Source organism: Rhineura floridana, chromosome 4 (assembly GCF_030035675.1).
Source record: "Rhineura floridana isolate rRhiFlo1 chromosome 4, rRhiFlo1.hap2, whole genome shotgun sequence".
Taxonomy (NCBI): Eukaryota; Metazoa; Chordata; class Lepidosauria; order Squamata; family Rhineuridae; genus Rhineura; species Rhineura floridana.
In genome coordinates this window covers 157,080,681-157,097,065 of record NC_084483.1, presented here as the reverse complement: position 1 = coordinate 157,097,065, position 16,385 = coordinate 157,080,681, and the positions used below count along the sequence as shown (strand labels likewise).

General features: G+C 42.6%; 1 protein-coding gene across 2 annotated transcripts in view; it reads left to right on the top strand.

Moving 5' to 3' along the window:
• Nucleotides 1-16,385, top strand: part of LRFN2 (leucine rich repeat and fibronectin type III domain containing 2) — a 197,416-nt gene that overhangs the window by 108,393 nt on the left and 72,638 nt on the right. The window contains exons 3-4 of one of the 2 annotated variants that reach the window (XM_061626424.1): nucleotides 9,512-10,904; nucleotides 12,680-12,717. In XM_061626424.1, coding sequence (XP_061482408.1) covers nucleotides 9,532-10,904; nucleotides 12,680-12,710 — 1,404 coding nt within the window. In that variant the 5' untranslated portion in view covers nucleotides 9,512-9,531 and the 3' untranslated portion in view covers nucleotides 12,711-12,717. Of the gene's footprint in view, nucleotides 1-9,511; nucleotides 10,905-12,679; nucleotides 12,718-16,385 lie in introns of those variants that run through there. The other variant, XM_061626423.1, reaches the window with a different exon arrangement.

Genomic DNA, 16,385 nt, shown 5'->3' with positions numbered 1-16,385 from the left:
TGTGCTTGTTATCCTTTCCCCCCACCAGTATATGCACTTTGGCCCACATTACTTGGCCGAGGAAAAGCACTGTGAATTTTGAAAGATGGCTGTGCTTTGGTTTGTACGTTGTTTTGGGAAGTGTGAATTAGGTAGGTTCGCCTTTCAGTGCAAACTGAATCAAATTTCTCCCCCAACCCTAATTTAAACAATAGGAAACCACACAGTAGCAACTTAAAAGCATATAAGCATGAATAGAGTCCATGGCTGGCCTAAGACATTTGATGAGCAGCAAAATGATGCCCTCCCCTCAATTCCACAAGCAGCTCTCTCCCTCCCTGGAATTAAGAATGTAACAATAAATTCAATAACAATTTGCTGCCCTTTCATGATATCCAAGACCAGCTGCCTGAGGAAACCATATCCTAACGGTAGGGTTGGCCCTGTGATGGAATAAATGATGCAGTGGCAAATGAGAGAGAACAGTCGTCATTTTGAAGCCCTGCATGGGGACAGCTCTGCTAGAGATGGTCCTTGGCCTGATCTAGCAAGGCAATCATGGATTTTTATAAGATGAAGCAAATTGTAGCTTGTGACCATAGAAGCTGTTTAACTGATAATTCACTTGTAACCAGTGGCAGTGTACACAAAGGTGATTTGTAATTTATATCCAAAGTCAATGAATGAAGACACAATTTTTAACAAAGTGTCTTGGAGACATCCCCAAAATGAGATGCCACCTCTCCAGACTTGTATCTTTATGAGGGGAATTTGAATACAAAACAAGAGTCTTTATGCCTTTTACTCACATTAATTCATGCAGAACCATGCTATAAGAGTACTAAAAAGGCTGTTTTTCACTCACTACCGAGACAGGAGCCTACCTTGATTTACAGACTTGCTGCGAGAATGCCACTTTCACAGCCTGATAGATGCCTATTAAATGCAAATTGGTAAAGTAGTGAGATATCACCGTCATCCCATCAGCATTCTTTTGAAGATTTGCTGGTGGGAGTAGAAAAGTCAATAGGATATATGCTCATGGTGGTTGGAGGTAACAGAGCACCACAGAATCATAGAATCATAGAAAAATAGAGCTGGAAGGGGGCTAAGGCCATCGAATCCAATCCCCTGCTCAATGCAGGAATCCAAATTAAAGCATTCCCAACAGGTGGCTGTCCAGCCGCGTCTTGAATGCCTCCAGTGTTGGACAGACCATAGAATCATAGAACAGTAGAGCTGGAGGAGGCCTATAAGGTCATCAAGCCCAACCCCCTCCTCAATACAGGAATCCAACTTAAAAGCATAGATTTGTGCAGTCACAGTCCATACTGCACTAACTACTTGCAGCCATTGCAGTGGGGTAGTTGTATGTATTTCAGTGATGGGGAAATAATTCCCCTTGAATGGAAACATTTCTTTTAAAGAAGACTTTTGGAATCCTAGTCCTTACCAGAGATTCTACTCCCCAACTCTGCCAGAGGAAAGAATAGATCTAGGGGAGGCACGGGCAGAAAGAAGATCTAGGTCTTCTTTGAGATTGCTGGATGACTTGCAGCAGATCAGCAAGAGTTTCTGACTCAATTACTTTAACAATAGCACACACACACACCCAAATTTAGGTTTTTACAATCCTTAGGAACATAGGAAGCTGTGTTCTATGGAGTTAGATCACTGGTCCATCTAGATCAGTGTTTTCTACACTGACTGACAAAGGCTCTCCAGGATTTCAGACAGGGTTCTCTCCCAGCCCTACTTGGAGATGTTGGAGATTGAACCTGGGACCTTCTGCATGCAAAACAGATGCTCTACCACTGAACTACAGCCCTTCCCTTGATCTGTATGAACTCATATGTAGATTTGTACATGTATATATGGGTCTTTCCATTGTATAGCTCATAGGATGTGGTATATAATTGTCTTTGCCCCCAAGCCATCATTTTTCACGTAGCTCCAGTGGGTGGACCTTGAGACTACAGTAAAAAAACCCAAAGCAGATCCCTTCAGACTGAAATATATCCATGCCTGCTTTAAACTAGGAGCTTCAAGCATGGAAGAGCAAGGTAAATGCTGACTTCCAAACTGCTTTTAAGAAGTACACTCTGCCATCACTGAGGGAGAAGACTCACAGAGAGAAAGTGTATACAGCACCGAAAAACAGTCAAGAAACTTTCTTGTCCTTGGTTTCCTTTTCTCAGAGATCTTTTTCAGAGTTCCCCAAATTGCTTTATAATCAATTGGTATGCCCCTGTTCTGGACCTATCCATTGATGTTCTTCAACAACTAGAACAAACTGTTGGCCCCCCAGAGTTCGTGTGTGGCAATCGCCCTCAGTTTTGTGAGAGGCATGTTGCAACTGCTTTGAATTGCCCATTACATGTTTTCATTTATGCGGCAGCACTTCTGAAGGTATCTGCCATCAGAATGATGGCTCTGAGGGTATTTTCATTCTGTGAAAACTGATCCTTCTTCTGGTGAAGACAATACTCGTCTCTGTCTGTCTGTCTTTCTCTCTCTTCCACTCACACACAAATTCACACGTCCTCAGGTCTTTATATATCTTCATTAAGCTATAGAAGTTCATAGGAACATTATGCAGCCATCTTTTCTTTGGTGTTGCTACTTATTTTCCAAAGCTATGTTCTATGGCTACTCCACAGTTTTATTCCTCAATGTCAACTTGCTCCCAAGAGTGCCATGAAACCTACAAGCATCGCCCCAAATAGTAATTGGGGAAACAGAGCATCCTAAAAGGAGAGTTCATGGTGTGTAGAAAACCCTTTTCAAATGCAGTTTTGGGCTAGATGCTAAGGAAAGGAGGTGGGTAAGGGAAGTTCTGCTCATTGCTAATTAGCTATATCCATCTCTTTCTCCAAATTGTTTTCCAAACTCCATTTTTTGTTTATAGTTACAGCTACTAGGATAATACACTAAATTAAAGCTCCAGAATATAATTATACTTAAGTTTCCAAAAGCCGGCTATTTGTTAGTAATGGATAAATATAAAGCACAGAGCTTTCCTAACTGTGCCACAGATTTGCATAAATATGGCTACAAATGCACTGCATCCTGGTTTAATACAGAAGGTAAAATGAAGCTAAACTTATCCTGTGTTTTGCAGAAACATCCAATATTTATTTGCAGGGCTTAACAAGTGGAGCTTTGTCTTTCTTCTCTGTATCATATTAATAGTGTTACGCTTGCCAACATCTCAATAATTTGTTGAGAAGGAAAAACACCTCTCATGATAAAAAAGAAAACTGATATGATGATTACCTTCTTTATCAACCAGTTTAAAAACTGTATTATAGACCTTAGGCAAACATTTCTAAGAGATCATCTGTTCCCAGTGGAGGCGTGTCCACTGTGACATGCCCTGACAAGTACAATTTGTTTTGTTTTTTAGTTTTAGTTTTCTCCAAAATCTGAAATCCACATTTTTTTCTTGGTTTATTTCCCCTAAGAGTCCAAACCTGGCCACACACACAAAAAACATCCCTCCCCCAATTCAAAATCAGGGAAAGCAGGGTGGGAAGATATTTTTTATTGGTATCATTATTTATAAATAATACATTTATATCCATTCCATCTTTTTTCAAAAGATCTCAAGGTGGCATGTATGGGTGTCCTATTCCCGATATTATCCTCACAGCATCCCTGTGTAGCAGGCTGGGCTGAGAGATAGTGACTGGCCCAAGATCACACAGTGAACTTCGTGGCTGAGTGGTGATTTGAATCCTGATTTCCCAGACCCTAGTCCACTTAATATCCCCTTAATTTAATATATCCACTTGATATCAAGTTAAAATAATGTATTTATATAATTAGGCTGCAGGAGTATAGCACAGCATGGGGCTTGATTGTTTTTAGTTGGACTTTTTTTTAAAAAAAAAAAGTGGTTTATATATAAGCCTCGATGCAAGAGGCAGCCCAATGCAAGCAAAGCTCAACTGAGTTGGAACCATCAAAATCCACGTATAAATCCATTTAAAATGATTCTTCCTCCATCCCTAGTTGTTGTCATAGTTCTAGAAAAGCGCATTTTGGTCAGTTCTTTAAAGCTCAGCAGACCACAGAGGCAGGTATGATGGATGTCATAATGCTACCACATTCAGGAGCTCCAGCCAGATTCCAAGGCATCAAGACAAAAAGGACAACAATGTTAATGTTTTGCCAAGGAAGGTGTCACATTTGTAAGAACAGAATTCCCAAGGAAGTGAAGACCTCCCTCTGATTTCTAGATGTTCCAGGTTTGAACACTGACAAATCACCCCAGATGGAGGGCCCTGCTGCTTCTCTTTCTTAAATGAGCTATTCATTGCCTTAACTTATCTCTACTGGAACTGTGCACAAATAGCATTTTGAAATTCTCCACACTATTTGTGGGCAGAGATTTCTTTTCGGGGAGGGGACCATTTTACCTACATTTCTCCAGATGAAGGGGAAATTCTCCAAATGTTTCATGGTGGTGGGGCTCACCATTAGCAGTGGCAGTAGCCTTCTCTCTCCCCCTTTCCCAGGGTTCCCCCTCCTCTCTCATTTTTTGCTGTTCCAAGTGGAAACTATGTTGGCAGCCTGGTCACCATTTTGCATCCTTCACAATGTGCCATACCTAGCATCATTTTGGGACACTTGCAAGGAGTAGAATGGTGGCCACCACCAGATACACATGCATGCACGCATGTACACACACACACACACACTGTAGAGAATATCTGAGGGAAATTCTGCGAAGTGTTGTACATTGTAAGCTGCTTCAGATTCATTGAATGACAAGTGGCACAGAAATATAATCAACCAATCAAGTGGCCTTTTTCTAGGGGGAGGGAGATAACTCTAAGACATTTTCTCAGAAAAATCTGTTCTGAGAAATTCCAGTTTAGCATTAACTTCTGCTGAGCATTACCATAGTGAGGGAGGCATAGCTTTTCTCTGAAACTATCCATGAATTAATCATTTTAATCATTTGACCACTGTAACGTACTGTTGTGATAATATTGTTTTTATCCTCCATACCAGCACTTCTGACTCTTTTAAACCACACCATGAATGAGGGAGATGTGATTATTTCAGTGTGTTGCATAGTATCCAATTGGCTGCAGACACAGTCACATATGCTTTCCACTTGATATGCATCAGGCGACATTGCGTAACACGGTCACTCAAATGGTTGGGTGGTCATCTGTCGTTGTATTCATTTATTTTTTCCAGTAGAAACCAGTGTCCACACAAATAAAGTATTATCAGGAAACAGAATAGCTGGGATGGAGTAAGGATTAAGTGAATCCCAGCAGAATAAAGTGAAATGCAATGGCAGGGAGAAAGGCCGAACTGGATGATGATTGAGCCGAGGAGCATGACTTTTATTTATGTATTTGTTTTAAAATTGTATATCCTGAACACAGGGGCCAATGAAGGTCTGAAAGCACTTTGGGAGCCAGGATTTACTTCCAGTAATCAAAAATAATCAATGGTAAAACCTCTGAAATAAAGTCCCCTTTAAATTTGTTTCCACAAGGGTCAGAGAGAACTCTTTAAAAGTTGTTCTGCATTGGTGTTTAACCCCACAACAATGGAGTAGAATGAGTAATACTATATTGCCTGTGTGCTGGAGACAGCATAGGAAACATGGAACATTTTGCCACATGTGGTGGCAATGAAATGTAATTTCTTCTTCTTGGTCACTACTTTTTAATGAAATTAGCGAAATCTCCATGAGATCAGATGGACATTCTAAACTTATTATGCACAAAGTTCTAGTTCTTCTGTTGGCAGCAGGTATACAGGTAATCACCAAAACTTTGGAAAACTATCACTGATAATCCTCTATGCAGTTGGTACCAAGAGGTGTGGCATATGGCACTTATGAAAAAGTTAACTCATAAACTACATGGACTCATTCGGTTACATGTGGTTCTGTTTTATTTATTTTTATTTATTTCATTTAATTTATAAACCGCCCGTAGCTAATAGCTACGGTGTACAAGGTTACAATACAATATTACAATAAGATCAATAACAAATAGCAGCAAGATTTTAAAACTAAACATTAAACATGAAACGTTAAACGTTAACATTAAACAGTAAAACATTAAAATATTAAAATGCCTGGGAGCATAGCCAGGTCTTAACCTGGCGCCTGAAAGAAAGTACCGTAGGCGCCAGGCGTATCTCCTCTGGTAAGCTGTTCCACAATTCGGGGGCCATTACAGAAAAGGCCCTGGATCTAGTAGTAACCCTCCGGGCATCTTGATGATTTGGTACCCGGAGGAGGGCCTTAGATACTGAAAGAAGTGAACGGGTAGGTTCATAGCGGGAGAGGCGTTCCACAAGGTATTGCGGTCCCACACCATGTAAGGCTTTATAGGTCAAAACCAACACCTTGAATCTGGCTCGGAAACAAATAGGTAGCCAGTGCAAGCGGGCCAGGACAGGTGTTATATGCGCGGACCGATTGGTCCTTGTCAGCAACCTGGCTGCCGTGTTTTGCACTAGCTGAAGTTTCCAAACTGTCTTCAAGGGCAGCCCTACGTAGAGCGCATTATAGTAATCTAATCTAGAAGTTACCAGAGCATGAACAACTGAGGCGAGATCGTCACTGTCCAGATAGGGGTGTAGTTGGGCTACTAAACGAAGATGGTAGAACGCGTTCCGTGCCACCGAGGCCACTTGAGCCTCTAGTGACAAGGAAGGATCAAAAAGAACACCCAAACTCCGAACCTGTTCCTTCAAGGGGAGTGTAACCCCATCTAGAACAGGATGAGCATCCACCATCTGGGCAGAGAGAGAGCTCACCAACAGTGTCTCAGTCTTGTCAGGATTGAGTTTCAGTTTATTAGCTCTCATCCAGTCCATTATCGCGGTCAGGCAACAGTTCAGCACATCAACAGCCTCACCTGAAGAAGGTGAAAAGGAGAAGTAGAGTTGCGTGTCATCAGCGTACTGATGGCAACGCACTCCAAAACTCCTGATGACCGCACTCAGAGGCTGCATGTAGATGTTAAAAAGCATGGGGGACAGAACCGATCCTTGAGGGACTCCACAATGGAGAGTCCAGGGAATTGAGCAATGTTCCCCAAGCACTACCTTCTGGCGACGATCCGCTAAGTAGGAGCAGAGCCACTGCCAAGCAGTGCCCCCAACTCCTAACTCCGCGAGCCTCCCCAGAAGGATACCATGGTCGATGGTATCAAACGCCGCTGAGAGATCAAGGAGAACTAACAAGGTCACACTCCCCCTGTCCCTCTCCCGACAAAGGTCATCATACAGGGTGACCAAGGCTGTTTCGGTGCCAAAACCGGACCTAAAACCGGATTGAAATGGATCCAGATAATCGGTTTCATCCAAAAGCGCCTGGAGCTGGCCAGCGACCACCCGCTCCAAAACCTTGCCCAAAAAAGAGACATTCGCCACTGGTCTGTAGTTGTTCAAAACATCTGGGTCCAAAGAAGGTTTCTTTAAGAGAGGTCTTATTACTGCCTCCTTGAGACTACCAGGGACTACTCCCTCTCTCAAGGAGGCATTTATCACCTCTTTGGCCCAGCCAGTGGTTACAGCCCTGCCAGCCTTCACTAGCCAAGATGGGCAAGGGTCCAGAGCAGATGTGGTCGCCCGCACAATTCCAAGCACCTTGTCCACTTCCTTGAGCTGCACCAACTGTCAATACATCACTCCACAATTGTGTCCCACTCTCATCCCTTGGTCATTTTTGGAAAGACACTCTTAGTTGAATGCTGGTCCAGTCAAGAATAATGACAATGACAATGAAAAATGTTGAATTCAGTTGCTTTGTTCAATCTTGCCTATATAATCTGCTACCTGATCTTCAGGCTATGTTGTACTGTGTGTGTGTATGTGTATCTATCTATTGATCAAACAATCAATCAATCGATATAGATATATCCCATTTTTCACCCTCAAAAATTTAAAACCTCAGAACTTTAAAATCTAAAACAAAACAAAAAATTAGAAAACCTACCATGGTATCCTTAAACCACTGTGTTCCTTGGAATCTAATGAATGGTTCCTCCAGGGAAAAATGAGCAACGGTGGATTTGCTTCAGTATCTAAAGTGACCCTACACACAAAAAAGTGCATAGGGATTTCTGCGTACAATAAGGGACACTGCCTTTGCAGGGGTCCTAATCACATGGAAAGGTTCCCATGCACATGAATGTGCAAGGATACTTCAAAAGTCACTTCAGATACTGAAGCAAATACACACAACTGGGATTAGAGCCTGCCAAACCAATGATGCCCCATGCCTATGCCCATTCATTCCACATGCAGTTAATGACAGAAGATGATGAGATATACACTTCCCTGGCCATTGGCCATGCTTGCTGGGATTCATGGGAGTTCTAAGCAACATCTGCAGGGCTAAAGTTTCCACACACCTGGAGTAGTTGATGTGGTTTACACCATAATCTTCTATGTGTTTACTCAGAAATCCCATTGAGGTCAATGAGATTTACTTCCAAATAAGTGTGTACAAGACTGTGATGTTAAGCACACATTCTCTGCTTTCCAAGGTATGCATTTTCAGGGCAAAAAATGTGTGTTCATTTTGGCCACATTTAGAAATTTCAGTTGAAGTTTGTTCCATGCCTATCTGGAGCTCCATGCAATTTGAGTATGAACCCTAAAACATGACCCTGATGTCCTGACCAATTCCGTTGGATTCAGACTCAGACTTACTGGTGTGCTTTCCTCAGTTATGTTTAATGTGAAATCTCAGCTTAGAGCATTTCATAGATCAGTCTACAGATTATACAGAGCTCTGCATCTCTATACAGCATATCTAGGGATGACTATTCAAGCTAAGACTATTATTATTATTATTAAAGTTATATCCTGCCCTTCTTCCCAATAGGAGCCCAGCAATTGTTGCAGCAATTAGACACACCCCTTGCGTTTCTTTAAGTAGGTTCAGGTTGGCTCTCTCTATGTGCACAGGGAAGATTTATCTGAATGGGGTTGTGTGAGCACATGAACACTCCTCCTAAATTGAAAAGCTGATGCTATCTGTGCATGCCTACACATCTGCCTGCATGTCCTTGGCAACGGCAGTGGCGGCATTTCATTGAAATCCTCCTCCCACTCAGGTTGAGCCTCTGATTCCCTAGCGAAGGCCTGCACATCGGCAGCTGCTTGAGTGAAGAAGGAGGGGGGTACATTTTGTTACCCCAAGCCTTTTTAGAGAATTAACTTGATTTAGCATTGGTCATTTGTTCTGTATTTTATTATTTTATATTAAAATGTTTTACCGATTTTATTGTAAACCATCACCATTTTAATGTATAGAAGGAAGCAACAATGTTTATTGTTTCTGATTCACCAGGGGCATTATCAGGAAAATGTCCATTAGGTTACATTGCTAAAACTGTCTACATGCATTTGGCATCCATTGTGATGAGAGTTCAGGAAATATTGCTCTGGATTTTGTTTTGTTTTTTAAAATGTGGATCAGATTGGTTTAAAAGATCCAGATGTGAATAACTTTCTAATATGTAACTGTTTCTCATTCTTGCAGGCCTGATTGTGTGATTTACCATGGAAAAATTGTTCTGCGGCATCCTGGTGTTTGGAGTGGCTGTTGTGGTCAACGCATGTCCAAAATATTGTGTCTGTCAGAACCTGTCTGAGTCACTGGGGACTCTTTGCCCTTCCAAGGGACTCCTTTTCGTACCATCAGACATAGATAGGAGGACTGTTGAACTCCGGCTTGGGGGCAACTTCATTATTAACATCAGTAGACAGGACTTCGCCAACATGACTGGCCTTGTTGACCTAACATTATCTAGGAATACCGTCAGTTACATACAACCCTATTCTTTTGCTGACTTAGAAAGCCTACGGTCTTTGCATTTGGATAGTAACAGGCTGCCTGACATTGGGGAGGATATTTTGAGAGGCCTGATTAATCTTCAGCACTTGATTCTAAACAACAATCAACTGAGCTGCATCTCAGATGAAGCTTTTGAAGACTTCTTGTTCACCTTAGAAGATCTGGATCTTTCCTACAATAATCTCAGAAGCATCCCTTGGGAATCTATAAGGAAGATGGTAAACTTGCACCAGATTAGTTTAGACCATAATTTGATAGATTATATTACGGAGGGTACCTTTGCAGACCTTCAGAAACTGGCCAGGTTGGATCTAACCTCCAACCGACTCCAGAAGCTTCCTCCTGACCCTATCTTTGCCAGATCCCAAATAGCCCCGTTAACCTCAACTCCATTCTCCACACCTTTATCTCTGAGCTTTGGAGGAAACCCTTTACATTGTAATTGTGAGCTGATGTGGCTGCGACGTCTTGACAGAGATGATGATATGGAAACTTGTGCTTCTCCTCCAGGTCTAAAAGGGAGGTATTTTTGGTATGTCCGGGAAGAGGAGTTTGTTTGTGAGCCTCCTTTGATTACCCAGCATACACACAAATTGTTGGTTTTAGAAGGACAAACGGCCACTTTAAAGTGCAAAGCAATTGGAGATCCATCTCCAATCATTCACTGGGTGGCACCAGATGATCGGCTTATTGGGAATTCTTCAAGGACAGCTGTGTATGACAACGGCACCTTAGAGATCCTAATCACAACATCCAAAGATTACGGAACATTCACATGTATAGCGGCAAATGCTGCTGGAGAGTCTACGGCAACAGTTGAGGTGTCAATTGTCCAGCTCCCACATCTCAGCAATGGGACAGGCCGGACAGCCCCACCAAAATCAAGACACTCTGACATCACCAGCTCCAGCAAGTCTAATCGAGTGGAAACCAAGGGGCAACCTGAAAGGGCTGTCTTGGTCTCTGAGGTCACAACTACCTCAGCTTTGGTCAAATGGACAGTGAGCAAGTCAGCTCCAAGAGTTAAAATGTACCAACTTCAATATAACTGCTCTGATGATGAAGTTCTAATTTACAGGTAAGTGTGACTGGCTGTCATCTTTTCTCCTCAGAAGACGCACAATGGGGTGGTGAGGTGATTTGGTTGAATGAGTCGTATTATCTGCCTCCACCTGATAGAATTTGTCACAGAAGACAAGAACTGATGGATAGCAATTCCCTCTTTCCACTGGCCAAGTGGTGGCACATATCAAGAAGGGATGGAGGAAAGCATAGCACATGGATCAACTTCCATTGGCTATAGTCCTTGCTGTGAATAAATGGCATTCTTAAAATTCCTAGTCCCTCAGCCAGTGTTGATCTGTAGATTATTATTTTTATTTATGTATTTATTACATTTGTATTCCACCTTTTCCACAAAGACCTCAAGGTGGCATACATGGTTCTCCTCCCCCCCCCATTTTATCCTCACAACAACCCTGTGAGATAGGTTTGACTGAGAGTCTGCGCCTGGCCCAAGGTTACCAAGTGAGCTCCATGGCTGAATGGGGGCTGGAACCCTTGTTTCCCAGGTCCTAGTCCAACATGCTAACTTTTATTCCACACTGGCTCTCGCTTAGCCATAGGAAATGGAACAGCTCAGCCTCTTCTCTCCTTCTCCCATAAAAGTTCTGCCTTCTTTGGGAGACAGCAAACCTGCCTCTCATTGCCCATTAGCTTCACATGGTCTCATAATCTTATCACATAAGCACACTATCATGAATGCAAATGGTCAGGTTGTGTGCTGTGACCTTGTGTGAGAAAGTACTCACAGCTTGTTACTCTCATATATTGTGCTCATTACACATGAACATTTATCATTAACATTTTCAGTCTAAGTGGGGTGGGGTGGGGAAAATGTCTGCTGGAACTGAAAACTAAGGCCCAGGTTAGGTTGGCCCTAAAATCTTTTGACAGAAGATGGGCAACTTGTTCTTTGCTTGGTGACAGAGAAGATATTCTTCATGTTCTCTACGCTGATCATTTTACAACCTCCACATTATTTTGAAATATGAATCAGGATGAGGCTAGGAAGCCCACAATTCCACTGCCAGTGAAGACCATTAATTTTTTTGTTTTTGTTTTTTACAAACTGCATATCAGAGTCAGTTTGTAATTCAGACAGCAGGATGTTGCTGCCTCCTTGGGGTCGTACTTAGGCCACACAAAGGGTATCTCAGGGTTGCAGTGACCTTCTGCAAATGAGCAGACCTAGGAAATAATGAGAAATGTTTCCCATCAATCCTGCAAGTGCATGAAGCATGTAATCTATCAGACTGTGAATCTCAGCTGTTAGTAATGTTTGCCTTAGTGATATTAGGATTAATAGCAGTGCCAACCAGCTGTGTGGAAGCATGTTCCTCTGGAATGCGTACATTATACTCTTGTCCTCAGGGTCTGACTGTATGTATAGCATGGAAGCAATGCTGCTAATCTCTATGGGAGGAAAATATTAGACCCACATCATAACTCTGCAAACTTTTTACTCAGGCCTTTGGTTTGAGTGCATATCTTCCCTTCTCTTACATTGCTTTGTGTTGCTGTGCACCAGAGGTGTAGTGATCCAAGGTCTTGGGGTGGTGGTGTCTTAGACTCCTTACTTTTTTGGAAGCAGGGTCCTAGCAGGGTCCCCATGTCTCCAGCATCCCACAAGCCAATCAGCACGGGGAGTGTTTTCGAGAAGAGTCTTCTAGCATGCTTCTTTGTCCTTTCCTGCTGATTGGAACCAATCAGAGTGAAAGGAGGTGAGTCAGCTACAGAGAAGACTCTTTTCAGTAGTTAATACTCTCCCCTTTCATGCTTATTGGCTCCTAGGGATGTCTGTTGTTGTGGGAGAAGATATTAATAAGGACCTGATTCTCAACCCTACAGCAACAAAGGGTAGTGGTGGCTGTGACTATCATGAAGGTATCCTGCACTTCTGAATTTACTACTACACTACTGATGTTCACTGCAGTTCTGTCCTGCTGGGTTTTTTTGTTCTGATATTAGTTGCTTTTGCTTTTTATTTGTATGATTTTAATTGTGTACTGTGATTATTTTACTTGTTATATTTTTGTAACTTGCCCTGGGACTGTCTTGTGAAGGATGGGAGATATATATCTCCCTTCCTCAAAGGGGCCAAGTGGTATTTACTTTGGGCTAAGATTGAAGTGCATTTAGGTCCATAATCTGTCCTGGTTTAAATGTTGAAAAACAGGGGTAGCCAATGTGGTGCCCTCCAGATGTTGTTGGATACAACTCCCATCATCCATGGCCGTCGGTCATGCTATCTGGGGCTGATGGTAGTTGAGGCCAACAGCATCTGGAAGGCATCATATTGGCTATCCCTGGATTAAAGATCTTCCCTTATGAAGTGTCCCATCCATTGTCCCATCCCTCTAAGGAAAATAACATGAGCCAGGGCAGTCACTCTGTCACTTGATCCAGTGGCACAGACTATTTTTCTTCCCAAGGAGGAGGGAGTGGGAGAAACAGCATGAGCAGGACCTTCCTGAGGATCAGGCATCATGTCATGGGTCATCATTAGTCTTCATGCCCAATCGTGCTGTCAGGGCAGGACTTTAAGGCAGATGCCCAGGACCCTAATCAGCAGAATGAGCAGGAGGAGCCCCAAACACAGCAGGGCTGACTTATTACATTTTAAAGTAGGTGATGCTGTCACCAGAACCCTCCTCTTTAGATGGAAATGTGCATGCCATGAAAGGTATACTTCTAAGTCCTGAGTCTAAAATAACCTAACTGCACCAGTGGCTATGGTAATAGGCTGGGTTCACATGGGGCCTTTTAAAACATACACCCTGGGACTTTGCTTTCACTTCAAGGGCCTAGAGCCTAATATTCATTGTAGCAATGAAGAACAGAAGAGCTCTGTGTATGCGGAGGCAGTAGAATTTGGTTGCTCTGATACCAGTGGGGCAGTGAATCCATTCCGGGGTTTAGCCTGAACTTTTAAGGTGCTCAGAGCCTTGGACAGCTCCTTGAACGGTCAGACTAAAACCCAGAGCGGATTCACTGCCCCACTGACATTGGAGCCACCAGAATCTACTGGGTGTAGGCTACATTTTGTTGTGACCCAGCCCAGAGAGCGGTCTAACAATGGCTGCTGCACAAGTAGCAACTTAGCTACTGGGCTAAGTTCAAAGTTCTGGTTTTGGTGTACAGCTTGGGATGAGAATACCTGAAAGATTGTCTTACCCTTTATACATTCAGTTGATCACTATGCTCTGCAAGTGAGGGCCTCCTGCAGATACCAGCAGACCTTTAGTGTAGTGCACCTACCCTTTGGAATTCCCTCCCCTTACATATTAGACAGGCACCATGTCTGTTATCTTTTCAGTGCCTACTGAAGACCTTCCTCTTTCAACAAGCCTTTTAATAGAGACTGCATCCTAGTCTGTGTTGGAATTGCTTTTTAAGATGTTTTTACAGTTTTTTTAAACAAATATGTTTTGTTTTAATATGCTTTTAAAGATGTTTTAATATATTTTAAAGTCTGTTTTTATGATGGTTTAGAGTGTTTATAGTGTTTTGTTTGCTGCCCTCGGCTCCTATTGGGAGAAAGGGTGGGATATAATAATAATAATAATAGCGAGGATAATATCCTCAAGATCTCACAACTACAGCTCTACCAAGAACAGAGCTAAAAGAATAAGAGGAAGAGGAGGAAGTAGTAGAAGTAGTGTAAGATGAAGAGCTGCAAGATCCTGAGAAGGCCAGAGCAGACAAGGGGTGTGCTAAGTGAGGTTTGTATTTCACCATGAAAAGTGCAGCACTCCCCTGGAGGGTGGAGAGAATAATTCTGCACAGCAAAAACATGACCCCTCCTTCTCTCTTGGAAAAGTGCTTGACAAGACAGTGGGAGGGAATGTGCTACCCTCCTGCCGCATTAAAGGAGGTGATCCATGGTCTGTTGCACAGTACAAACCTCCTAAAATGTTTGGCAATAAAGGGGGAGGGTCATGATGCCTTTTATGTTATGGATAGCCTTAATAGCTAGGGGAAAGGGTTTCTAGCAAAGGTGGCATAACTGACAGGTAGACTTGAGCCCAAACAATTCTCCTTGTAGCAGCTTCCTGTACTCTCTGCTGGCCACTGTCATGTTCTGCCTCAAATATGAAAGGTGTTAAGGACCACTGAGGAGCACCTCACATATACCAGTATATGTTGAAGAAGCCTTCAGTTCTGAGGTACAGGGATCAAAACCACTGAAACCAACATACCTGGTGCCTGAAATGGTATGTCTAATGGGCCCTGAGACACAACTTTCTACCCAGAATGCAATCCCGTGCTCAGGCAGGTTAGAATGAAGAAATGATGCTTCTGCTCCTGAAATGTGGATCTGATAAGTGCTTTGCAACTGTAGGATTTGTGACAGAGTTAGGCTCATTTTATTTTGCTGTATTTTGTATTAAGGGTGATAAAAGCAAGTCTAATTAAGAATTACTGCAGCATCTCAGTCTGGCTACATTCACATTGTGAAAATGTATATTAGATTTTTCTCAAGATGTATATTTTTCATGTATATATTTTACAGCCTTGGGAAGATAATCAGTAAAATATAAAAGTGTCCCATGCCTCAAGTGTATTTGAGTAATTGTGTGGTTGTCTGGATTACGTAAACATTATATACTCTGTTTGTAGGAAATTGCAAGGTGCTCAGGACTTTGAATGGGGAATGACATGTCCTTCATACTAGGATGTAAATTTCCACTTTGCAAACTGTGTGAGCTAATTCTTTTACAAAGGTTGCCCTTGTGACAATTGCATATTTGCCTTTTGTAGATAAATGTCCCCAGTCTACAGCATTCTAAGGACATAAGAAGAGCCCTGCTGGATCTGACCAAAAGCACATTTTGTCCAGCATCCTGTTCTCACAGTCACCATGCAGATGCCTGTGGGAAGCCCACTAGCAATAACACTCTCCTGCTCATGTTCCCTAGCAACTGGTATTCAGATTAGGATATCGCTTTTTGGCTACTCAGAAATATTTGTGGACATAAATATTTCTCCCTCTCTCATAACACTAGAACTCGGGGTCATTCAACAAAGCTGAATGTTGGAAGGTTCAGACAGACAAAAGAAAGTTCTTCACACAGCTTCATAGTTAAACTGTAGAATTTGTTCCCACAAGTGGCAGTGATGGCCACCAACTTGGATGGCTTTAAAAAAGGATTAGACAGATTAATGGAGGACAAGGCTGTCAATGGCTACTAGCCAAGATGGCTGTGTTCTACCTCTGAACACCAGTTGCTAGAAGCCACAGGAGAGGAGAGTGCTCTTGCACTCAGGTGCTGCTTGTGGGCTTCCCGTGGGCATCTGGTTGGCCACTGTGAGAACAGGATGATGGACTAGGTGGGCTATTGACCTGACCTAGCAGGCTTGTCTTATGTCCTTATGTTCTTAATAGGAAGAGTTCTGCACTGATCTCAGACTAAGGTTTAAGCATGGCCAGATTATAATGGTGCAATTGGAGTAATTGCCCCAGGGCCTATCTGCAAGGGGCCTTCTTACTCCTGCC